The sequence below is a fragment of the Scyliorhinus torazame genome, chromosome 15 (assembly GCF_047496885.1).
Source record: "Scyliorhinus torazame isolate Kashiwa2021f chromosome 15, sScyTor2.1, whole genome shotgun sequence".
NCBI classification, from domain to species: Eukaryota; Metazoa; Chordata; class Chondrichthyes; order Carcharhiniformes; family Scyliorhinidae; genus Scyliorhinus; species Scyliorhinus torazame.
The window spans coordinates 91,931,549-91,957,984 of record NC_092721.1 but is presented as its reverse complement, the minus strand read 5'-3'; the positions used below and the strand labels follow the sequence as shown (position 1 = coordinate 91,957,984).

At 50.5% G+C, this 26,436-nt stretch overlaps 1 protein-coding gene across 1 annotated transcript in view; it reads left to right on the top strand.

The window, feature by feature from the left end:
- Positions 1–26,436, top strand: part of LOC140391414 (centrosomal protein of 63 kDa-like) — a 108,156-nt gene that overhangs the window by 14,622 nt on the left and 67,098 nt on the right. Inside the window, exon 3 of the mRNA XM_072475949.1 lies at positions 10,501–10,706. Coding sequence (XP_072332050.1) covers positions 10,501–10,706 — 206 coding nt within the window. The remainder of the gene's footprint in view (positions 1–10,500; positions 10,707–26,436) is intronic.

Below are 26,436 nucleotides of genomic sequence, written 5' to 3'. Positions count from 1 at the left end.
GTTTTCCAGGGGTGGAAGATAACTGTGGGCTGTGTGCAGGGAGCTCGCCGAACCATGTGCATATGTTTTGGGGATGTCCAAAGTTAGATTGGCTTTGGAATGAGTTTGCAAACATAATGTCGAAAATCTGAAGTGGAGGTGGCGCCGAGCCCGTGGGTGGCATTATTTGGAGTGTCGGAGGATCTGGGAGTGCAGATGGTGAAAGAGGCTGGACGTGGAGCTGCTGAAAGCAGCGATGTGTGTTAGCAACTTGGCAGAGTTTCTCTGCCTAGAAAAAAATCAAGTTCGCCATAAGGGGGAGGAGGATAAGTTCTCTTGTGGAAGCTGTACATTGACTTCTTTAAGGGATGTTAACACGTCGGGTGGGGCAGGTTCTTTGTGTTTTGTTTGGGCTTTGTGGGCAAGCTGGGTGTAAAAGGTGATGGTTGAAGAGGTGGTACGGGGGAATAGTGGTAATTGTGCATGTTATTGTTATTGTTTGCTTGTTTCAGTTCTGAATATATTTGAAAATACCTCCAATAAAATATTTTTTAAAAATATACAAATCTGCTCCTGTTGCAGTCGATGGGTGTCAATGTTAAGGAAGACCTCCAAGAGGTGAAGAACCAGCAGGACTCACTGTTAGCTGAGCAACCTCAAGGACCACCTTCCAATCCAGAGTCTGCTCCATGGGGCAGGATGGGACTTGCTCACATTTCTTCTTCCGACAGAGGCACAGAGAGCTCTGTGATTAGCAGCCTGAGGAAGAGGACTGCTCATTAACTTCGTCACAGCCTGACATACTAAGGATCAGCAAACCATTTTATACCAGGCTCTGTGACTTAAAGACTGCAAAGAGCATGGCCCCACAGTCCTCTATCATGGGTACCTTAGTTGATAGCATGGGTGAAAGATGGACAAACCACGAACTCTGGATGAGCTGGCAAAAGCTGTTAGGTCCTTCGAAATGAGTATGATTCCTGGAAGCGACGTTTTACCAGGCAACGGTATGTTTCTGGCTGGCAGCATGTTAGAATCCATGAGGAAAGGCATCATTAACCTTATCTACAAATGGAAGGAGAAGAAGACGAAATTCAGAAATTGGCAGCTCCTTTCAATACGTTATATAAATTTTCTCCAAGGTTATTGCTAATCAGGTCAAGCCTGCCATGGAGTTGGTGAACCACAATGATCAGACCTGCACTATAGCTGCCAGGAAGATCTCGTAGCCTTGTGCTATTCAGGGATTTGATCAACCTAGTGCAGAATAAGATCTTGGGCACCTGTCTCATCACCTTGGACCAGGAATTGTCCTTTGGCAGAATATCACACACCTACGTGATGAATGTGCTCTCCAAAATGGGGTTTGGGGAGGGAATCCACAAATGGATCTCGGCTGCTCTACACAAACTGCACATAATGCACTTTCGGTCAGTGGGTGGTAATTGGAAAAGCTGCAATCAAATCTGGAGTTAAGCAGGGATGCCCTCTCTTCTCTTTCATTTTCATGTGCTGTATCAAAACTTTTTGCCAAGCCCAACAGGAAGGATAAAGGCACAAACGAATGACATTCCAGACAGACTAAAATCTCTTCATGCATGGACAACCCCACTGTCTTCTGCTCAGATCCACTGCCAATTGATAGATGAGTATCTGCAACCAGTTTGAACCGGCATCTAGAGCTTAACTAAACCATGATACATGTAAGGCCATGTTCTTCAGAAATCCTTTTCCCCTTCATCATCAGGCCTGTCTACAGGGACACAATGTACAAATCTCTAGACAAAAGAGGAAAAAACCTGCTCAATGAAGTCCTCATTTTGATGGCCACCTTTGTGTGCGGCTGCATCAAGCTCTTCTTGGTGGGCAACACAGTAGCACAGTGATTAGCACAGTTGCTTCACAGCTCCAGGATCCCAGGTTCGATTCCCAGCTTGGGTCACTGTCTGTGAGGAGTCTGCACGTTCTCCCTGTGTCTGCGTGGGTTTCCTCCGGGTGCTCCGGTTTCTTCCCACAGTCCAAAGATGTGCAGGTTAGGTGGATTGGCCATGCTAAATTACCCTCAGTGTCCAAATAAACCAAGGTTAAGTGGAGTTACTGTGTTATGGGGATAGGGTGGAGGCATGGACTAGAGTAGGGTTCTCTTTCCAAGGGCCGGTGCAGACTTGATGGGCTGAATGGCCTCCTTCAGCAATGTAAATTTTATGATTCTATGCATCAAGCTCTGCGTTGACTCACAGGATATAAACACCAAGTGTCACCATGTGCTGAGATTCCATCTGTCCCCAATGTTGCAAAAGATAGATCTGGCCGCATTCTGTAGAATGCTTCAATCATTTGAACAATGTCACACCATCTGTCCCTCTTGGAAAAGTTTGCGCAGAAAAGAACCTTTGGCCACAAGCCCATCAAACACTTGCCCACAAATAATATCCTTGAGGCCTTGCAGAAAATAGAGAATGGTTCCCTGAGCAGACTATCATCATTGCCAGAAAGTTCACATAAGCACCAAGACGTAACTTGACTAGTGTGTGAAGGGTTCTCCCCGTCAGATCCTCCTAGGGGGAGTTTCACTGCCCTTCCATGTTTCTCTCAAAGGGGCTGTAGTGATGAAGAAACCATTGTCCACCTCCTTCTGGAATGTGTCTTTGCAAAGAAGGTCTGGAAAAAGATAGTGGGCTGGATTCTCCGTCGGTGGAATCCTCTGCTTCGCCGGCAACGCACTCACACCTGTGGATTTCCTGACGGCATGGGGATGCCCACAATGGGAAACCCGGCTGCCAGGATGGAGGATCCCACTGCCGGCGGGGGTGCGCCGCACCAGGAAATGGGTGCGGCGGGACGGAGAATCCCACCCCGTGTTTTTTGTCAAGGTTTACCTTGAGTAGCTCCATAAACTCTGAACTATCTGCCCGATAGGCTTTTCCAAGGACATAAATCGAGATAAACAGGCTCTTTGGCCTGCATGAGACTTACTGCTCTTCCAATGCAAAGAGCTGTCGATGACTAATTGTTGCAAACTGGCACATTCCAAAGTCCAGGACTACATGCTGAGAGATGCTGTAAAACTTAGGGTAGCTGCTGCAAAGACTCATTTGGGAAAGTCCATTGACTAGGGCCCTCCCACCATAGTGTGTATAAATCCTTGGGATGTATGTCTGACATGAAATGAATATTGTAAATATGACCTGCAACCTCCTGGGGAGATGGTGGCATCCTGGCATTGTCACTGGACTAATAAACCAGAGACCCAGAGTAATGCACTGGGGACCCAGGTACAAATCCTGCTACTGCAGATGGTAAAATTTGAATTCAATAAAAGTTTGGAATTAAAACATCTAAGAATGGCCATGAAACCATTGTCAATTGTCGTAAAAAAACATTTGATTCACTAATGTCCTTTAGGAAAGGAAATCCATCGACCTTACCTGGTCTGGCCGACATGTAACTCAAGACCCACAGCAATGTGGTATCATAGGATAATAGAATTTACAGTGCAGAAGGAGGCCATTTGGCCCATTGAGTCTGCACTGGCTCTTAGGAAAGAGCACCCCACTTAAGCCCATGCCTCCAACCTCTCCCCACAACCCAGCAACCGCACCAAACCTTTTTTGGACACTAAGGATAATTTATCATCGCCAATCCACCTAACCTGCAAATCGTTGGACTGTGGGAGGAAACCGGAGCACCCGGAGGAAACCCACGCACACACGGGGAGAACTTGCAGACTCCACACAGACAGTGGCCCAAGAAGGGAATCGAACCTGGGACCCTGGAGTGTGAAGCAATTGTGCTAACCACTGTGCTACCGTGCTGGTAGACTCTTAACTACCCCCTCAAGGGCAATTAGAGATGGACGATAAATGCTCACACATCCTGCGATGCCCATGTCCCATGAACGAATAAAAACAAAAATAATGATAAATGTGGTGAGGTACCTCAGAGTGCCACATACGATTTGATTGCCAGGCTGGCATTGCCTGAGCATGACCCAGGGAATGACCCTAGTGGGAGCCCTAAGGGCTCAAAATCTCTTCCTTTGCAATAACATTCAAAAGTACCTCTAAAGTTGGGTGACTGCCTTACTAGGACATGAACCATCTTTTGTGAGTGGCATGCAAGTTCATTGTCGCATCATATCCATAAAAATAATTGGGTAGTAGACTTTGCATTTTAAAAAGGGAGCAACATGGAATAATGGACTCTGTGCTCTCTCAAAATAGTAACTGGAAAGTTAAGTGACTTCTGCTTGTGGTTCCCAGAGAGACGGAGACAAAATGTCCGAGAAGTTACTAAAAAATGCAAACAAATTTCCAGGTGAATATTGACTGCCACTCACCATTTCAGTGGAAGGGATTTAAAAGACTGTGGGGCGTAACATCGGAGCTATGGAGTGTAGTGTTGGAGATGTGCTGTGGAATCCCCTTCAAACATTGCCACTTAAGATTTGCAATTTTCCGGAATTGCCGTCTTCCCCTGCGTAATTGCACTGCACTGGGAATCATCCAAAATATGTGATTTCAATGTGACTGGGTGACACCAATAATTGCCCAGAAAACATTAGAAGAATAAAAACATCTTCTAACTTCTGGGTAATGATTGCACAGAATCACAACATCACAACCCCCCCCCCCCCATCCACAAACCATCAGGGGACAGGGCTGCATGGTAGCACAGTGGTTGGCACTGTTGCTTCACAGTGCCAGGGACCTGGGTTCGATTCTCGGCCTTTGTCACTGTGCGGAATCTGCAAGTTCTCCTAATGTCTGCGTGGGTTTCCTCCGGGTGCTCTGGTTTCCTCCCACAGTACAAAGATATGCAGATTAGGTGGATTGGCCATGCTAAATTGCCCCGTAGTGTCAAAAAAAGGGAGGTGGGGTTACTGGGTTTCGGGTATAGGGTGGAAGTGTGGGCTTAGGGCTCTATCAGGGGCCGGTGTAGACTCGATGGGTGAAATGGCATCCTTCTGCACTGTAAATTCTATCTAAGAAGTCTTACAACACCAGGTTAAAGTCCAACAGGCTTCTTCAGGTGAATGAAGAGGTAAGTTCCAGAAACATATATATATAGACAAAGTCAAAGATGCAAGACGATACTTTGAATGCGAGTATTTGCAGGGAATTAAGTCTTTATGCAGAACACGAGAGAGGGGTATGTTGCTAACTTTCTCCTTGGTTCAGTTGCTCTGTTTTATTACCTTTGCTCTCGAGTCGCCAGGTATCTTTATGATACCGCCACGAGGTTCAAGTCCGAGTAATGATCAATAACCCAATACACCGATCAGTAAGATTCAAATCAAAGCACATTTATTATACACAGTAATCGCTACTCATGCACAAATTCTATGTCTAAGCTACTTCTATAACTCACAGGCCTATACTTAACTTCGGACTGGCCCACCAGGTCAGGGGAACAAATGGCCTTTCGTTCAGGTTCTGAGTCTGCGGGATTCGAAGTTGGTACGGATTGGTAGCTAGGAGCGCCTATCTCGTAGCGAGCGTTGAATTAAGACTTACTTCGTTCGGTGGTCACTGCACCGGTCACGGTCAATGTTGGTTCGTGTTGCTGGGTGACCCGGGCAGGACGAAGAGTTGAAGAGAGCGATTTGAACTTGGGGCTTAACTCTTAGAGTCCCCAGGGGCTTCCCGCCTTTCGGGGCGGACCCTGTACCTGGTCCCAAGTGATTGGACTTTGTCCCAATCGCTTGGTTCGATTTCTCCAATACTGGAGCGGTTCCCTGATCGATGGGCGGTCTTGAGGTGCCCGTTCACCTCCTTTGTGTTGGCTCCTGCTGGCGCTGGGGAGTCTGGCTTTGCTTTGTGTGTCCCAAATGTTACTTATTGTTCCCGGGGATTGCTCATCAGTATGCAGATGGCTGCTACATTGTTATGGTGATGATCGCTGGTATCGATGTTGTCTGGCCTTTTGCAGGGTTTTAATACACAGTAAACCTGCACCTGCCGGTTTCTGTCTTGTTGGCTGACTTTCCCATCAGCCTTTGCCGTTCGCCATTTTAAATCGGGAGTTGGCCAATTTAGGTGGCTACGCTTCCTCCTTGGGATCCTAACGCGAAGCGTGAAGGATCACATAACTACGTTGCTTTCCATTCCCTGACCTGGTGAGCACTTCTTTCATGGCCTCTACACTGACCATAACTATGCAAATACATTTTTAACTGACAATTCTAAGGGGCACTATGTCAAACAGGGACATGCATTACAAAACAAAAAAAATGGGAACCTCTAACTATTCTTAATACACTACACTCACTTAAACATTTCATCACTCTAACTTCCTCTACCACACAAACAAAATCATAGCAGTTTATACACACGTTTCCTGGCTTGGCAGTCAAGCTCAGGATCATACAATTGCTCATGAACAATTCTGAACATTTCTTTATTTACAACAAAAACGCAAACGAATGCTCTTTATTATAGATCGCGGGGGTCGGGGGTCTGGTCGTATCCGAAAATAGGGGATCTGATCCTATATACCGGGGTACGCGCGCGGTAGGCTCTCCTTCTCCATTTTCTCAGACGCATAGTCTGCACGATGCAGCAGAGTATCGCCAATACCAACAAGGATTCTATCATGTAGGACAGGGAATACCAGGTTATGAACCTGTCACACCAAGATGGTGCGGTGTCGCTGGTGACTGGGCTCTGGGTACTGTGGGGAAGTGAAACATTAACAGCTGGGGGGCTTGAGGTCATGGGGTTCGCGTTCGCGCACAACCAAATGTCCATTGTGATGATGAACCAAGCGAAGGAAATCCTCATGGCTGTTCGTTTTTCACTTCTCTTCTCTTCTCTTCTCTTCTCCGGTCCTGGAGCTTCTGGAGTTCTGTGGAATCAAGCATAGTGTCTGTAACTATCTTGGTTTAACATCTCGTATGATAGCCTGTCTGTCCTTTAGTGCCAATTACTCCCTTTATAATTGGTCACTATGTGTGACTCCCTTTTTTTAATTTATTTTTTCCAAAAACCGTATTTTAGGACAAGACACACTTTCAGATAATGAACCAGTGCGAGCCATCTCGCAGACTGTGCGGTTTACCATCCAAATGTTTCAGGATGTAAATAGCATGTGGTTGGCAACCTAAGGGTTACCTGAAACAAAACAAAACTTTTTGAACTGCCGGTTTCTGTCTTGTTGGCTGACTTTCCCATCAGCATTTGCCGTTCGCCATTTTAAATCGGGAGTTGGCCAATTTAGGTGGCTACAGGTAATCCCAGGTTAAAGAGTTGTGAATTGTCTCAAGCCAGGACAGTTGGTAGGATTTCACAAGCCCATGCCAGATGGTCGGGGGTGAATGTAATACGGCATGAATCCAAGGTCCCGTTTGAGGCCGTACCCATGTGTGCGGAACTTGGCTATAAGTTTCTGCTCGGCGAGTCTGCATTGTCGCGCGTCCTGAAAGCCGCCTTGGAGAACGCTTACCCGAAAATCAGAGGCTGAATGCCCTTGACTGCTGAAGTGTTCCCCGACTGGAAGGGAACATTCCTGTCTGGTGATTGTCGCACGATGTCCGTTCATCCGTTGTCGCAGCTCTGCATGGTCTCGCCAATGTACCACACTTCAGGACATCCTTTCCTGCAGCGTAAGAGGTAGACAACGTTGGACGAGTCGCACGAGTATGTACCACGTACCTGGTGGGTGGTGTTCTCGCATGTAATGGTGGTATCCATGTCGATGATCTGGCACGTCTTGCAGAGATTGCCATGGCAGGGTTGTGTGGTGTCGTGGTTTGCTGCAAACAATGGTTTGTTTGATGTTGCGCGGTTGTTTGAAGGCAAGTAGTGGGGGTGCGGGGATGACCTTGGCAAGATGTTTGTCTTCATCGATGACGTGTTGAAGGCTGCAAAGAAAATGTTGTCGTTTCTCCGCTCCAGGGAAGTACTGGATGACGACAGGTACTCTGTCGATTGTGTCCCGTGTTTGTCTTCTGAGCAGGTTGGTGCGGTGTTTTGCTGTGACACGTTGGAACTGTCAACCGATAAGTCTAGCGCCATATCCCATTCATACAGGGGCATTTGTCAGCATCTGTAGATGTCTGTTACGCTCCTCCTTGTCTGAGGAGATCCTGTGTATATGAAGGGGTTGTCCATAGGGGATGGCTTCTTTAATGTGTTTAGGGTGGAAGCTGGAGAGGTGGAGCATCATGAGGTTAACTGTGGGCTTGCGGTAAAGCGAAGTGCTGAGGTGACCGTCCTTGATGGAGATGAGTGTGTACAAGAATGCAACCGATTTTGGAGAGTAGTCCATGTTGAGTCTTATGGAGGGATGGAACTTATTGATGTCATCGTGTAGTCGTTCCAGTGATTCTTCGCCGTGGGTTCAAAGGAAAAAAATGTCATCGATGTATCTGGTGTATAACGTCGGTTGAAGGTCCTGTGCGGTGAGGAGGTCCTGTTCAAACTTGTGCATGAAGATGTTGGCATATAGAGGTGTGACTTTGGTCCCCATGGCTGTTCCGTGCGTCTGGATGAAGAACTTGTTGTCGAAGGTGAAGACGTTATGTTCCAGAATGAAGCGGATGAGTTGCAGGATTGCGTCTGGAGATTGGCAGTTGTCAGTGTTGCATACTGAGGCTGTTGCAGCAATACCGTCATCATGGGGGATGCTGGTGTACAGTGCCAAGACGTCCATTGTGACGAGGAATGTTCCTGGTTGAACTGGTCCATGGGTGCTGAGTTTCTGTAAGAAGTCCATCGTATCGCGATAGCTGGGCATTCCTTGTACGAAGGGTTTCAAGATGCCCTTGATGTAGCCAGAGAGGTTCTCACACAGGGTCCCATTTCCTGCTCCTGTATTTTTGGGAGGCATTAGAGATCTCCAACGCGGGGAGTACGTGGGATGAGCGCACGTAGGGTGCTATGAAGGTCTGTATCCAAGGTCTTGATCAGTCTGTTGAGTTGGAGGGTGTGTTCCTTGGGCGGATCTGCAGGTAACTGTCTGTAGTGTTCCTGGTTGTTGAGTTGTTGGTACACATCCTTGCAGTAGTCCGTTCTGGTCAATATGATGGTGGCCCTTCCTTTGTCTGCTGGTTTGATGACGATGTTGCGGTTGGTCTAGAGAGCGCGGATGGCGTTGCGTTGTGCTTGGGTGACATTCGGGGATGTCTTGTGAATGCGACTGAAGAATCTGGCATTGATGCGACTCCTGGCGGCTTGAACATACATGTCCAGTCTAGGGCAGCGGCCTTCCGGAGGAGTCAAATTCGACTCTTTCCTCTTCGGTTGCCGCACCGCAGATCTTGCGGTCTGCTGTTCCGGGTCATTGGTTGTCTTATTGGGTTCGCTGTCGGCCTCTTGTGGTCTGTGGAAGAACTCCCGGAGCCTCATTCTCCTGATGAATTCCTCCGTGTCTGCCGCGAGACTGATGGGGTCCATGTTGGTTGTGGTGCAGAAATTGAGCCCTCTGCTGAGGACTTCCATTTCGTCTGGTTGAAGGATGTAGTCCGACAAGTTGACAATAGATTTCCCTGTATTGTCAACTTGGCTATTGTGGGAATTAGCAGCCACAGGAGGGTGCCTTCTGTAGCTCTGTTTCGCAGTGCTACAGATATGAATTGCATGTCCCTAGTGTTCATCCAGTGCAAATAGCAGTGGAGGTTATGTTTACCTCTTATGCATAGAATAAACATAAAACCTCCCATATGTGCACATGCATACATTGCCCAGATGGGTCCATCCCAAGAAAATTGCAAAGAGGTGTGTGTGTGTGTGTGTGTGTGAGAGAGTGGCAACCTGCCCATTCCAGCTCTGCCTGTCTCTGATCTGGTGAACAATCACTTGTTTGGGGTGCCACGGTGGCAAAGTGGTTAGCACCGCTGCGTCACAGCGCCAGGGACCCAGGTTCAATTCCGACCCTGGATGACTGTGTGGAGTTTGCACTTTCTCCCCGTGTCTGCATGGGTTTCCTCTGGGTGCTCCGCTTTCTTCCCACAGTCCAAAGATGCGCAGGTTAGCTGGACTGGCCATGCTCAATTGCCCCTTAATATCCAAAATGTTAGGTGGGGTTGCGGAACGAGAGTGGGCCTAGGTAGGGGGCTCTTTTAGAGGGTTGGTATAGACTCGATGTGCCGAATGGCCTCCTTCTACACTGTAGGGATTCTGTGAGGGTCGTAAAGCAAAGCCTAACCTTGCATCTCTGAAACTACTTGAAGAGATTGACTCGATAGATTGCTAATTTGAAGTGCCATGTTATTGCTCAATAATGTTGTGTTTCTAGTCCATGAACTGCACTTTGCCTTATGTTATTTTATAGCTTTGATTGTTCATAACTTTTACATTTTCTAAATTTAAGTAATTGATTTTATGAATACACAAGCTGAGTGTTTGTTTTAGTGATCTGGCTGATATGAATGTAGTTATTTCCTTCACATTTTTTATGGTAAATTGCCACTTGAAACTTTACAGAGAAAGATAATAGATTGCTTTTTTTCCAATTATTGCCTGAGCATTCTTCTAGAGTATAGTTAATGGTATTTCAGTGCATTTATTCCTCTCTTTGCAGATAGAAGATAATCAAGTGAAGGAGTTGCAGAATGCTTACGTGGCCTCTGTCAATAAATTGGCGTATGATAATAAACAATTACAGAAGGACTTGGTTAAACTAAGGGCAGAGCTGGAAATTTCTTCCAAGGCTAGCCAGGAAAAGTATGAGGCAGCTCTTCGCCATACACAACAGGTTGTGGCAGAGATGAAGGGACATGAAGACAGGTAATGTGGATGTTTCTATGGTTTTATTATGGAGTGCTGAATCTTTGAGAACTCAATTTACTTTCTGACACTGAAGCTGACATGTTCTCTTGTTCATCAACAAAATTACTTTTTTGCATTTTGCAATGCTCACTGTAGCAGAAATTTACCTAGTGACAAGAGTGATTTCTTATTGGTGGTCTTATTTGGGAAATGCAGAAACATTTCACATTGTTTTGACCTTAAATGTGGAAGAGTATTTGTCATTCACAGAAAGAACTAGGGGATACTATTCTATGGTGAAATACAACATGAGGAAAACAAATTCACGCGATATGGGGTTAGGATAAGGAATTTAGATAATTATCCGCAGAAAGAAATTACAGGGCTATGAAGAAAGGCTGGGGAGTATGACCAGATGAGTTGATTTTGCAAAGAGCCAGCACCGACACGTTAGGATGAGTAACTTCCTCCTGTGCTGTTACCATTCTAAGATTAAGAAAAGTCAGAGTGGGGGTAAGGTGAAGAATTAAAATGACAGGCATTTAAAAGCTCAGGGTGACACTTGTGGATTGATCAGAGGTATTCCCCAAAGTGGTCACACGGTCTGCATTTGGCCTCCCCAATGTAGAGGAGATCTAGACACATTCAGCAGAATTCTCCTTTCCTGAGACTAAGTGTTGACACCAGCGCAGGATTTGTGGACTTCTACGTCAGCAAAACTGGCGTTGCACCTGGACCGATTCAGCTACTGTTAAGTGGCTAGCACCAGTGCCACGTGGAACACAATTGATCCAAGGAGAAACGGTGCCGGATTCGCCGGGTCCAAAATTGACACTCAGGAGACTGACAAGCTGCAGCCGCATATACACGCTTCACTCACAATGCACACCATCCCAGCCAACAACTTGGCAGCGAGGACAGCAGTGCCAAGATTCACTGATGCCAACCTGTAGATCCTCCTGGACACTGTGAAGGGGAGGCGGGTGACCCTGTACCCTGTCCGGGAAGGAGGCTGTCAGCCACTGCCGTTCCCCGTGCCTGAGCGCAGGTGGCAAAGGTGGTCGGCGCTGTGAGCAACACCATCCGGACCGGCCAGCAGTGTTGGGAACAACTGCACGGCCTCCTCAGGGCTGCCAGGGTGAGTAGGCAGCACTAACCCAAGTCCAACACAACCGTAACCCGCCCCCCCCACACCCGGAAAGTGCCCGAACCCCCACCCTGCACCACATGGCAGACCCATACCGGCTGGCATGGTCAGGTACCGAGGTCACTGAGGCCACCAGCTACCCACCCCTGAGCTGCATCTGCCGGACTGTCTAACACTGTTGTTTTCTGTTTTCCTCCCTCCCCCCAGGAGAAGTCCGCTCATAACCGCTGAGAGCGGGAGAAAACTGGAGAGGGACCGCCGGTCCTGTGGCCTCTCAGTGTGGCAGAACAGACTGCCCTGGACGTGGTTGGCGGCCCGAAGGAAAGGGAGGTCGCCGGGTTGGAGGTCGGCCGCAGGCAAGGAAGTGAGCCCCTGCTGAGTTGCCTTTCCCCGTGATACGTGTGTCAACCCAACCCCCACACCACCCTCACCACCCCACTGTGGTAAACACCACTAGTGATATATTGTATGTATTACGGCATTGCCCGTATATTACAGGTACGATGATAAATCCCTGCCTGCTGGCTCCTCCCATCAGGTGGTGTATAAAAGTGTATGCTCTCCTGCGCTGCTTCCACTCTGGTTCCAGCTGCGGGAGGCACAACATCTTGTGCAATAAAGCCTCGATTGTTTCACCATTCTCATCTCGTGGTAATTGACGGTACATCAATTTATTGCACAAGATTTTAAAAGATGGGTCTCCTAATCAAGCCTGATCGCCTGCAGCTGAGCCCTCACGCAGGCAACGCCACGTCTACCTTCGACCACTGGCTAGCCTGCTTCGAAGGCTACCTCAGAGCAGCCACTGAAGAACCCTCGGACCCACAGAAGCTCCAAGTCCTCTACTCACGGGTGAGCCCTGAAATTTTCCCCCTCATCCGGGATGCGCCCACCTACTCAGAAGCGATGAAGCTCCTAAAGGGACATTACGTTGAACCGGTGAATCAAGTGTACGCCAGGCACCGCCTGGCCACAAGACAGCAACTCCCCGGGGAGACTCTGGATGATTTCTTGCGGGCCCTACAGATCTTCGATAGAAACTGTGACCGCCAGGCAGTTTCGGCAGTCCAACACACCAAACTATTAATTAGAGACGCTTATGCCACGGGCATGAAGTCTACGCAAGTCTGCCAGCGACTATTGGAAGGGGGTACGCGCGATCTTGCGGAGACTAGGCAGCTTGCTAATTCATTAGAAGTGGCCTCCAGTAACCTGGAGTCCTACACCCCGACCACGCGGCACCCTCGTGGGCATCGTGGGCCCCACCAGTTGCCGATTCCAGCTCACTGCAAGCCTGCACCGCGCGGCAGCCAGCCAACTCAGGGGGCCCCAAGTGTTATTTTTGCGGACAAAGCAAACACCCAAGGCAGCGCTGCCGGTGAGGAGCACGACCTGCAATGGTTGTGGGAAGAAAGGACACTTCGTTTCTGTTTGCCAGGCTTGGTCGGTTGCCACTGTTTCCAGGCCCGGCATTTCTACACCCTCCATGTGCGACCCAGGGGCGCCGCCATCTTCCCCACCGCAAGCCACGTGTGGCCCGTGGGCACCGCCATCTTTGATGCCGCCCGCCATGTGCGCCCCGTGGGTGCCGCCATCTTCGGCACCATTTTGGACCGCATCTCAGGACCCCTGCTTGTCTGGCCGTTCGCCGTTCGCTGCCTACTGCTACCTCCGCCACTGCTGACCATGCCGGGACCTCCCAGCATCTTCCGCAGCTCGCCTCCATCACCCTGGATCAGTCTCGGTCCCGCAACCTCCCGACCGCTACGACGACGGTGAAGATCAATGGGCACGAGACGACCTGCCTCTTCGACTCCGGGAGCACAGAGAGTTTCATCCACCCTGCTACAGTAAGGCGCTGCTCCCTCCCGGTAAACCCAGTCACCCAGAAAATCTCCCTGGCCTCCGGATCCCATTCCATTGAAATCCGGGGGTACTATATCGCGACCCTCACCGTCCAGGGCGTAGAGTTCAGCAACTTCCGGCTCTACGTCCTCCCCCACCTCTGCGCTGCCCTGTTGCTCGGCCTGGATTTTCAATGCCATCGCCAAAGCCTTACTTTGAAATTCGGAGGACCCCTACCCCCCACAACATCTGCGGCCTCATGACCCTTAAGGTCGACCCACCTTCACTGTTTGCGAACCTCACCCCGGACTGCAAACCCGTCGCCACTAGGAGCAGACGGTACAGTGCCCAGGACAGGACCTTCATCAGGTCGGAGGTCCAACGGCTTCTGCGGGAGGGGATCATTGAGGCCAGCAACAGTCCCTGGAGAGCTCAAGTAGTAGTAGTGAAGACTGGGGAGAAGGATGGTCATTGACTACAGCCAGACCATCAACCGGTACATGCAGCTCGACGCGTACCCCCTCCCACGCATATCTGACATGGTCAATCAGATTGCGCAGTATTGAGTCTTCTCCATAGTTGACTTGAAATCTGCCTTCCACCAGCTCCCCATCCGCCCGGAGGACAGCCAATACACTGTATTCGAAGCAGATGGCCGCCTCTATCACTTCCTCAGAGTTCCCTTCGGCGTCACCAATGGGGTCTCGGTCTTCCAGCGAGAGATGGCCCGAATGGTTGACCAGTACGGGCTGCGGGCCACCTTCCCGTACCTAGATAACATCACCATCTGCGGCCACGATCAGCAGGACCATGACGCAAACCTCCAAAAATTCCTCCATACCGTCAAATTCCTTAACCTCATATACAATAAGGAGAAATGCGTGTTCCGCACCAACCGCTTAGCCATCCTTGGCTACGTAGTGGAAAATGGAGTCCTAGGGCCCGACCACGACCACATACGCCCCCTCCTGGAACTCCCTCTCCCCCACTGCCCCAAGGCCCTGAAACGATGCCTGGCTTTTTTCTCATCATGTCCACAGTTTTTCCTCTGACACCTGAGGCCCGCCAGGCCTTCAACCACATCGAGGCGGACATTGCCAAGGCCACGATGCACGCGGTCGACTAGTCCCTCCCCTTTCAGGTGGAGAGCAATGCATCGGACGTGGCTCTGGCCACCACCCTCAACCAGGCGGGCAGACCCGTGGCCTTCTTTTCCCGCACCCTCCATGCCTCCGAAATTCGGCACTCCTCTGTCGAAAAGGAGGCCCAAGCCATTGTGGAAGCTGTGCGACATTGGAGGCATTACCTGGCCGGTAGGAGATTCACTCTCCTCACTGACCAACGGTCGGTTGCCTTCATGTTTAATAATATATAGTGGGGCAAGATCAAAAATGACAAGATCTTGAGGTGGAGGATCGAGCTCTCCACCTATAATTATGAGATCTTGTATCACCCGGGGAAGCTCAACGAGCCCCCTGATGCCCTATCCCGCGGTACATGTGCCAGCGCAGAAGTGGACCGACTCCGGGCTCTCCACTAAGACCTCTGCCACCTGGGGTTCACCCGGTTCTTCCATTTTGTCAAGGCCCGCAACGTGCCCTACTCCATTGAGGAGGTCAGGACCATCACCAGAGACTGCCAAGTCTGCGCAGAGTGCAAGCCGCACTTCTGGCCAGATAGAGCGCACCTGGTGAAGGCCTTCCGCCCCTTTGAACGCCTCAACGTGGACTTCAGAGGGCCCCTCCCCTCCACCAACTGCAACTTGTACTTCCTTAACAATTGACGAGTACTCCCGGTTCCCTTTCGCCATCCCGTGCCCCGACATGACTTCTGCCACAGTAATCAAAGCCCTGCACAGCATCTTCACTCTGTTCAGTTTCCCCACTTACATCCACAGCGATCGGGGATCCTCTTTCATGAGCGATGAGCTGCGTCAGTTCCTGCTCAGCAAGGGCATTGCCTTGAGCAGGAAGACCAGCTACAACCCCGGGGAAATGGACAGGTGGAGAGGGAGAACGGGACGGTCTGGAAGGTCGTCCTGCTGGCTCTGCGGTCTAAAAATCTCCTGGTCTCCCGCTGGCAGGAGGCCCTGACACTCTCCACTCCATCCGGTCGCTCCTCTGCACTGCCACTAATGCGACCCCTCACAAACGTGTGTTTGCCTTCCCCAGGAAGTCCACCTCCGGGGTCTCGCTCCCAACATGGCTGACAGTTCCTGGACCCGTCCTCCTCAGGAAGCATGTGCGGAGCCATAAATCGGACCCCTTGGTCAAAAGGGTCCACCTCCTACATGCAAACCCGCAGTACGCCTACGTGGTACACCCCGACGGGCTCCAGGACACAGTCTCCCTCCGGGACCTGGAACCCGCTGGGTCCCCACCCACGACCTGACACCGCTCCCCCCCACACCCCTCGGTTGCCTCATTCACCCCTGCGCCACTGACCCTCCCTCCAGCGAACCTCACCGCAGCCCCCATCCCAGCAGGATCCGTCCTCCCACTGGATTCACTCAGGGGTGACGAAGACGAGGACAACACGCTTCTGGAGTCACAGATGACCACGTCGGCGCCCACATCACCACCAGGACTGAGGCGATTGCAGCGGAGGGTCAAAGCCCCCCACAGACTTAATTTGTAATGTTTTTGTCACCCCCGCCGGATTTTCTTTTAACAGGGGGTGAATGTGGTAAACACCACTAGTGATATATTGTATGTATTACGGCACTGCTTCCCCCAGCAGGCGGCGTATAAAAGTGTGTGCTCTCCTGCGCTGCTTCCATTCTGGTTCCAGCTGCGGGAGGCACAACATCTTGTGCAATAAAGCCTCGATTGTTTCACCATTCTCGTCTCATGGTAATTGACGGTACATCATCCCCACACCACTCTCACCCTCACTCCCACACCACCATCACCCCCACCACCCCGGCCCGCTGTCTAATCATGCATCTTGTATTGTATCTTGCAGAACCTGCTGGTGATGAGGTGGGTCCATCCGATGTCCCCCGCCCCCAGTCAGTGCTACAGCCGGAGCCCACCACCACCACCATGAGCCTAGCACTGATTACAAAAGCAGCCTTGACGGCAGCCCTCGGCCTGACACTCACCACGCCAGAGCAGTTGTCTCCAACACTCTCCACCATCTCAGAGACACTCACCTCGGTTGGGCATGTTAGTGAAGAGGCTCTTGGGACAATATCTGCTGCACACCACACAGCTGTTCCCGTACAGCAGGTGGCGGTAGGAACACTCGAAGGGGCGGACGGTCGGAGGGAGGGCCGACCCCAGGAACTAGCTGCCGTCCAGATGGGTTTCGGGCTCCTGGAATGGAGACCCCCATCGATTGTGGAGATGCAGATGCAGAGCCAGCGACTGCATGACCGGTTGTCAGCATGCATCCAGCACCTGCAGGTGCAGGTGGAGGAGTCCAACCGCGTGCAGGAACAGGAGGTGGTGCCAAGCATGGTTGCCACCCAGGCCAACACCGCATGGGTGGCATCCGCTGTGGAGGCATTGGGGGTGTGGGTTGCAGCTATGGCTCAGCATGTCCAAGGCCTGGGGCATTCTGTGCAGGTGCTGACCGAGGCCCAGTACAGGGTTGCCGCCTCACGGGCAGCCATGCGCGAGAGCCACCTGGAAATTGCAGCGGCGCTCCTGAGCATGGTCCAGTCACAGCGGGCCATGGCTGAGAATGTCGGCAGCATTGCCCAGGTGCTGGCCGACGTGACGCAGACACAGAGGAAGGTGGCCCAGTCCCAGAGGGAGATGGTGCAGTCACTTGCTGATGTGATACAGAATCAGAAGATGGTGGCACAGTCAATGGGTAATGTGGCGTCGTCCCAGCTGGCAATGGTCCACTCCTCCTGCTCCATGCCTGCGAGCACGCAGACCCTTGTCGAGACGACAGCGGGCCTCCAAGATTGGCAACGCCAGGTTGCGGGGGAACCTCAGGGGATAGCTCCGCTCGCACTCCTATGGAGTAGCCCAGGGGACACCAGGCAGAGGAGGTGATGGAACCCGTGCTGATGAGTCCCGCAGAGGATGGATGTCCGAGGGGGAGTTGTGAGGGTATGGTGCTGGTGGTGGGATGCAGTGTCCATTCCCCTGGCCAGGTTCCCTGTCGGTAAACCTGGAGACGATCAGTGCGTCCCGTGCGCGTTGGCCCTGGCGCGCAAGTCATGCGGTCTCCAGCGATTACATACAGTACAACGCAGTGGGCAAAGATTAGCTCCAAAGAAATTGTTCCAAGAGCCTGGTTCTGAAGAGCAAAATGTTCACTGACCATGGGTTTCTAAGGTAACACTAAACACACATTGATTATTAGTTTACCTTAGCCCTATAGCACTTGTACTGTCAGCATTCATAATATTCCTCAAGCACCACTCCATTCACTGCGGCAAACTTCATTCCACTTCTTTCTGTCGCTCCTGACACACGTTGCACCTGCTTTCTAAGCCATAGGTCAGCAGTATTCATTTACACTGACATGAACATGCTCAAAACATCTCACTTTGCAAACATGAACACCCTTCCTCCACCTTCCCCCTTGCAATTGAAGCTACCTCCCAAATAAAAGAGCAGAAAACCATTGGAAGAGTCCCGGCATTCAGACATGCCTTGCTTCCTCTGGAAGACACTGCCATGGATATTACGGGAAATGAAGAGGCTGGAGGAGAAGTCCTGTAGGGTTTATAGTTATTTCATTTTCCCTTTTTCATGAAATCTCACCATTGCACACAATGCATGACACAGGGCTGTTGCTTGTGTTTTTCTCAGCCTCTCTGCTACCTGTGATTAACTGGTAATCGTTATCCTTCACTTCTCTTCCAGATCCTGAAACTGAGGATAGCACAGCGAAATCAGTGCAAGAAGAGGAACTGACATGGCTCTCCTTGTATTCATGTTGTGTGTCTGTATCCAATTTCCTGACAGAGACATGGGCCAGGCATTCAGGGGATAGCCCTAGTCCGCAAGTAGCCTGTCTCAGGAGAAAAGAGGGGTATTGATGATTGACACTTGATGAGGCGGAAGTCTCCGTTGGCTGATCATAGAATTTACAGTACAGAAGGAGGCCATTCGGCCCATCAAGTCTACACCGGCTTTTGGAAAGAGCACCCTACTTAGGCCCACACCTCCACCGTATCCCCCTAACTCAGTAACCCAACCTAACCTTTTGGACACTAAGGGGAAATTTAGCATGGCCAGTCCACCTAACCTGCACATCTTTGGACTGTGGGAGGAAACTGGAGCACCTGGAAGAAACCCACGCAGACACGGGGAGAAAGTGCAAACTCCGCACAGACAGTCACCCGAGGCCAGAATTGAATCCGGGTTCCTCGAGCTGTGAGGCAGCAGTACTAACCACTGTGCCGCCATGGCATATGCAGGAGATGCAGACTGGGATTGCCCCAGGTCCAGATGGGTTCTCAGTGGAATTTTATGAAAAGTTTTGGGGGGACCTGGGGCTACTGTTGGTAACGGTGTATATGAGGCAAGGGAGAACTTCCCCCCGCCCCACCCCCCCCCCCCCCCGCCCCCGACATTGTCGCAGGCTTCCATCTCCCTGATATTGAAAAAGGACAAGGATCCGGGGCAGTGTGGGTCGTACCGCGCGATATCGTTACTGAATGTAAACGGCGAGCTGTTGCCGAAGTGCTGGCCTCGCGAATCGAGACTACGTCCCGGGGGTAATAGGCGAGGACCAAATGGGTTTTGTGAAGGGGAGGCAGTTGTCGGTGAATGACAGGACGCTGCTCAATGTAATTATGATGCCTTCGGAGGGGCAGGAGATGGACGCAGTGGCGGCAATGGATGTGGAGAAGGCATTTGATCGACTGGAGTGGGAGTACTTGTGGGAGGTGTTGGGGCGGTTTGAGTTCGGGCAGGGGTTTGCAGACTGGGTCAGGTTGCTTATAAGGTGCCGGTCGCAAGTGTGCGGACAAACCGAGTGAGTTTGGGATATTTTGGACTGCATCGGGGCCAAGGCAGGGGGGTCCGCTCTCCCCATTGCTCTTTGCTTTGGCGATAGAGCCGCTGGCAATGGCACTTAGGGCATCGAAGGAGTGGAGAGGGATTGTGCGGGGCGGGGGGGGGGGGGGGGGCGTGGCAAGCAAAGGGTCTCACTGTATGTTGAGACGACCTGCTGCAATATATTTCAGACCCATTGGGCGGTAATGGGGACATTATAGGGACTTTGGAGGGATTTATCCGGTTCTCCGGGTGCAAGTTAAATATGGGAAAGTGCGAGGTGCTCCCGATTGAGACGAGAGGGCAGGAGATGAGATTAAGGGAGCTGCCATTCAAGGTGGTGATGCGCAATCAATTACTCTCGAGACAAGGTGAGGCATAACTAATAGGCTTTAATCTGCTAGAACTCTTCCCCAGCAGCTTTGATACAGAAAGTGAAGGCTGCTGGGACGGCATTGGTTCTTATACTCCGCCTCTCGGGCGGAGCTATGTACATCAGCCAATGGTAGACTCCTGGGTCTAACCAATGGTCATCCACCTCTCAGGTACCGCAATACCTGGTATTACCACAGGTGGTGGGGGCGAGTTTTGGATACTTGGGCATCCAGGTGACTGGGGCTGGGCAGAGCTGCATATGCTGAACCTAACGCGGTTGGTGGAGCAGATGAAGGGGGACTTGAAGAATTGGGATATGCTGCCGCTGCCACTGGCAGGATAGGTGCAGACAGTAAAAATTTCGGTTCATGTTTCAGAACCTCCCAATCTTTGTCCCAAAGTCGTTCTTCAAAAGGATTAATGTGCTGATCTCTGGGTTTGTGTCGGTGGGGAGGACCCTACGGTTTAGGAGGGCTTTACTAGAATGGGGGCAAGGAGATGGGGAGGGGCTGGCGTTACTGCACATGATGAATTACTACTGGGTGGCGAACATCGCCATGGTTAGGAAATGGGTCTTGGGGGAGGGATCGGATGGAGGCGGCATTGTGTAGGGGAACGAGTTAAAGGGCTTTGTTGTGAGCACCTCTGCCGTTCTTGCTGGCGAAGCACTCCGTGAGGCTAGTGGTGGTGTCGGTCCTAAAGGTGTGGTGGCAGTGGGCATTTGGAACTGGTGGGTGCCTCGGTGTGGGCACCGATTTGCCAGAAGTTTGCGCTGGAGGGTTGGATGCAAGGTTTCGTGGGTGGCGCCGACTGGGAAGAGGGCGATTTGGTGACCTGTTTATAGGCGGCAAATTGGAGGACCTGGAGGAAGAGTTCGAGCTGCCCAGGGGTAATGGTTTCAGGTACCTGCACATTCAGGATTTTGTAAAGAGAGTGGTGCCATCCTTTCCTAGGCATTCGTCTCTGGGGTTGCAAGATAAGGTACTGTTGAGGGATGAGATAGGAGAGGGGACGGTGTCCGAGGTCTACAAGGAGTCGGACGCTTTTGGAACTTTCAAGCGGTTATTGGATAGGCACATGGAGCACTCCAGAATGACAGGAATGGGATAGCTTGATCTTAGTTTTGGACAATCCTCGGCACAACATCGAGGGCCTGTTCTGTGCTGTACTGTTCTATGTTAAACCTGTGCCTTTAACTGTCATAGGGCATCGTACCCACGAATCAGAAGAGTAATTTTGGGCGACATGAATTAAAACCATGTGGTAGAAGAAGAAGAAGGAAAAAGGCGGGCAGGCTCCATCAGAACTTTGGACACCTTAATACTTAGGCGGTGTCTCTTTCTCATCATCTGGACACCTCGTAAAAGCATTACCGAAATGAGACTCAGTATCTGAATCATCACCACCTCCCGGTTGTCAGACTCGTGTCTGCCGTTTCTGTGCCTTGGCCAGGTGGGCCGTCGGATGGTCCGAATCACCGTGCCTTACCAGTCTGCAAGAGTTGTCACGGTGCCAAAGAGGGCTTGTTTGTTGTGAGGCGTAGGGGTGGTGGGAGTGAAGGGCAAGTTACTGTGGTCGGGCGGTGGCTGGGGGAGGGCATATAGGGGGGTCAAAGATATCTAAGTCGTGGTTCCGGGGGCTGGGGTGACTGGTGGCAGAGAGATCGCGCCAGTGTTCAGGGATAGTAATCAAATTCGGGAGGCTCTCGCTGTTGTCGGAGACAAGTGCAAGGTGAAAGTCTGTACCTGTGGGCGGAGACAAGTTCAGGTCTGTGGGCGTAGACAAGGGATAAATGCCGGCATGGCTGAGGGAAGGTTGGCATAGGGGTCGGACTAGGTTGTCGATGGGTGGGGCATAATTGTCTCCTATTGCCAGAGAGATGTGGTGGGAGTCGCTACATTGTGATCCGTTGACTTTGAGTTGGTTGATGTGGAACCAACCAATTTTACCGTTGGGGTATGTTATCTTGTACACGGAGGGGCTCACTTTGTCTGAAATGGAGTAGGGTCCTGCAAATTTGGGGGAGAGGAAAGAACTGGGATTGTAAGGTGAAACCATTACTTTCTGACCGACTATGTACTCTACGGGGTGGATGGTTTTGTCAAAGCAAGCTTTACTCTGCTTCTTTCTAGCGCCTAATCGGACAGCTGCAGCGAGTTGTGCCGCTTTAATGTTATCTGTAACCTGTTGGACTGCTTTTTTGTGGGTGAGGGCAGTTACTGTAGGGCTTGCCAGATCGAGGCCCAATAAATATTCAATACCCTTAATGGCCCGTCCGGTCATGAGAGTGTGTGTGTGTGTGTGTGGGGGGGGGGGGGCGGTGAAACCTGTGGAACTGGAAACGGTGTTCCGAATAAACATGAGAGCAAATGGGAGGACCGTGTCCCACGTGATATTGTTGTTGCACCATCTTCCTAATGGTCGCCTTTAAAGTTCGATTCATTCTCTCGACAATGCCACTGGATTGGGGGTGATATGCCATATGGAATTTCTGCCTGATCCCAAAAATTGTTAAAACATTTTGCATGACTGCCGGTGAAGTGGGAACCTTGGCCTGACTCAATGCTGCAGGGGAGACCCCAGCGTGTGAATATCTGTTGTGTCAAAATCTTAGCGGTGCTCAGGGAGTCCAGTAATAATAGCTTCATTGAGAATTTGGAGGCAGTTTTGCCAACATTTCGGGTTGGGGGCAGTGTCAAGGGAAATGCCAATTCGGGGGAACCACAGATTTGAGCCAGGGAGGTGGGATGGAAATTTTCAGAAATGGGAGGAGAAGGGGATTAAGACACTGAAAAATTTGTTTCTTAGGGGTTGGTTTGCAGGATTGAAGGAGCTGGAAGCGAAGTATGGGCTGGAGCAGGGGGAAATGTTTAGATACATGCAGGTTCGAGATTTTGCCAGAAAGGAGATTCAGAACTTCCCAGAGGAGCCGGCCTCCATAGCTGGAGGAGGTGCTGACGACTGGAGAAGCGGGTAGTGTCAGCGGTTTATGGAGCTATTTTGGAGGAGGAGAGGGCACCACGGGAAGGGATCAAAGCAAAGTGGGAGGAAGAGTTGGGGAGGATATGGAGGAGGGGTTCTGGTGTGAGGTGCTCCGGAGAGTGAATGCCTCCACCTCATGCGCGAGGTTGGGGCTGATACAGCTGAAGGTATACAGAGCACACCTCACGAGGGCGAAGATGAGCCGATTCTTTGAAGGAGTAGCAGATGTGTGTGAACGTTGCGGGGGGGGGCGGCTAATCACGTTCATATGTTTTGGTCCTGTCCAAAGCTAGAGGATTACTGGAAGGAGGTTTTTAATGTAATTTCTAAAGTGGTGCATGTGAAACTGGACCCGGGCCCCCGGGAGGTCCTATTTGGGGTGTCGGACCAGCCAGGGTTGGAAACGGGTGCGGAGGCAGATGTTGTAGCCTTCGCCTCGTTGATCGCCCAAAGGCGGATCCTGATGGGTTTGAGAGCAACCTCTTCACCCTGTGCCCTGGCGTGGCAGGGGGATCTGTTGGAATTCTTGACTCTTGAGAAGGTTAAGTTTGAACTGAGGGGAAGGATAGAAGGTTCTACAATTCATGGGCATTATTCATTCTGCACTTTCAAGAACTGGATAACATCAAACATTAGTCGGGGGGGGGGGTGAGTGGGAGAGTTGGGGGGAGGGGGGTGATGGGTGTTAATGGTGACTATGGGTGATTCCTGATTCCTTTTTGTCATTTGTTTATGTGAACATGCGGGCGAATGTTTGGGGTTCGGTGGGAGGATGGGATCGTTGTTATTGATATGGGGATTGACATATTTGTTACCGATTATTGTTTATTGTTGGTAGGTGTAAATTTGGGAGAAAATGGAGGAGAATAAATAATTTTTTTAAAAATCTTAGCGATGGCCTTTGCTGTGTTTGTCCGTGAGGGAAATGCTTCTACCCATTTAGTAAAGGTGTTGATTACAACCAGCATGTACTTGAAACCGTTTCTGCAAGGAGGAAGGGGGCCAATGTAATCGATTTGCAATTTTGTCCATGGGCCATTCACAGGTCGGGTGTAATTGTCCTTTCTTTGAGTTACATTCAGGATTGTTCTGAGCACAGATAAGGCAATTCTCGCCATAATGGGTTACATCGCTTTTTAAATCGGGCCACCAACACAAAGGTCTTAAATGGGCAATGGTATTGTCTATCCCCTGATGTCCGTGTCCGTCATGATATTGGTAAATGAGCTGGTTTCTGTCCTGGGTGGGGACCACATAAATTCCGTTTTTAAAACTATGCCGTCCTGTACAGTCAGTGCGTCCTTCCATTTATCATAGGGGGCTGGGAAGGTGCCGTCTAAAACCTGTTTGAGGGTGTCGTCTGCTTTTTGGGCTTGAGATAGATCCTCAATATTGGTTTGGGAAACCTGGACTGAGTGTATCGGTTCGCGTTCGTATGGCTGCCAGAAGTGACCATGGTGTGATCCTGCTTTGGCTAAGGTGTCTGCCTTTACATTACTGGGTGGGGAGGAGCGATGATGGCTTCTTACTTTAATGATACCATATGTGCGATCTGAGGCTGTCTTGAGAATGTGCTTTAACAACGGGGCAGAGAGTAGGGGTTTTCCATCGGCTGAAACATAACCTCGAGATTCCCACGGTGGCAGGAATTCTGTTAAACTGTTGCACACATACAGGCTGTCGGAGTGCATGCCTGCGAGAGTTGGAAAAGAGTCGGGGTGCTGAATTACATCGGCTACGGCTGCGAGTTCTGCTGCTTGTGAACCTAGGTGGCTGGGCAATTTTAAAGAGATCTCTTCGAGTGGGCGTCCCTGCGCATCTTCTACGTAAATTCCACAACCAGTAATTCTAACTCCATTTTCGATGGTGGAAGAACTGTCTACATAATTTTTTTAAGTATTCCCTGTGGTTTGGGAATCCTGTGTCTTACTTCCTGCTCGTGGGTGTAATGACTTTGGGATAAAGGGTCCTGTGTGGTGTTGGGCTGCTATGATCTGGCACTCATGTGGGGTCCCTGCATATTGGAGATTATCGGCCAGAAATGTGTGGGTCTTGGTGCGTTTTACCGTAATGTCTCTGCCTTGTAACAGTAGTGTCCAGCGAGCTGCTCTGATTTGGCTGACTGAACCGTCCTTTAATCTACCGTCTGGTAATAGTTGCGTGACTCGGTTGAGGCCTGTGATATACGCAAAGTACATGCCCAAAAGATTGCAAGCAAGTGCCATTCGCAGGCTGAGAATTCTTGCTCTACGGATCTAATACTCTTGAGGCATAGGCTACGGGTTCTAAGTGATCGTGTCGTTCTTGCAGGAGTACTGCTGATAGGGTTTTGTCAGTGGTTGCTACTTCTATGACATAGGGCAAGTCTGGGTCTGGAACTTGTAAAGCGGGGGCTGTGCCTAGGGCACGTTTTAAATCGTCAATGGCATCTGTGTGCTGCGGAAGCCATTCCCATGGGGCGTTCTTTTTAAGGAGCTCTGAGAGTGGTGCTGCTTTGGTGGCAAAAACCATCTATATAATTTCTGCAATATCCTACCAAACCTAGGAATGACCGGAGTGCAGTGACATTTTGGGGCAGGGGCAATTTAACGATGGATTCGATCCATTTTTGCTCAATTTCTCTCTTCCCGTGGGTGATGATGGTGCCTAAATAAAGAACCTTTCCCTCAAATCTGGGCCTTTTTGGGGTTTACCTTACATCCGATTGATTGCAGTAGGCCTAGTGAAAGATCTCTACGAGTTCCTCTTTTGTGTCCGTTTACAAGAGCAGATCGTCTACATATTGTATTAGGCATTCGGGTCGGGAAAATTTAGAAAGTCCCTTGGCCAATTGTCGGTGGAAAATGGAGGGGGAGTTATGGAATCTTGTAGGAGGCATGTCCATGTGTACTGCTGCCCTTGAAATGTAAATGCGAATTTATACTGGCAGGCCCTGTCTAAGGGATGGACCAAAGCCATTGCTGATGTCCAGCACTGTGAAATACTTTGCCTGTACTCCCTGTTTGAGCATGGTTGCGGGACTTGTGGCAACAGTGGGGGCTGCTAAAGGGGTTACCTTATTAAGTTCTCGGTAGTCGATCGTTAGTCGCCATGACCCATCGGGCTTTTTTACGGACCAAATTGTGCTTTATTTGTGGGAGCTACGGGTCGAATACCTCCTTGGTCGAATAAACTGTTAATAACCTTCGAAATCTCACCCTCGGCTTGCTGTGGGAAACCGTATTGCCTTTGCGGCTTTCGATCAGGACCTGAATTCTTCACTGTACCTGGGATCTTCCCACAGTCGTGTTTGTGTTGGGCGAACAAAGCTTTGTGTTTTATGAGGACCTCTCTAATCATCTGGTCTGCACCACTAATTGTTTGCGGATTAAGCTAATAGTCCCTTCCTGAGCAAATCCTGTTTTCATAATCCCCTACTGTGAGTGTAGCGGGAGTC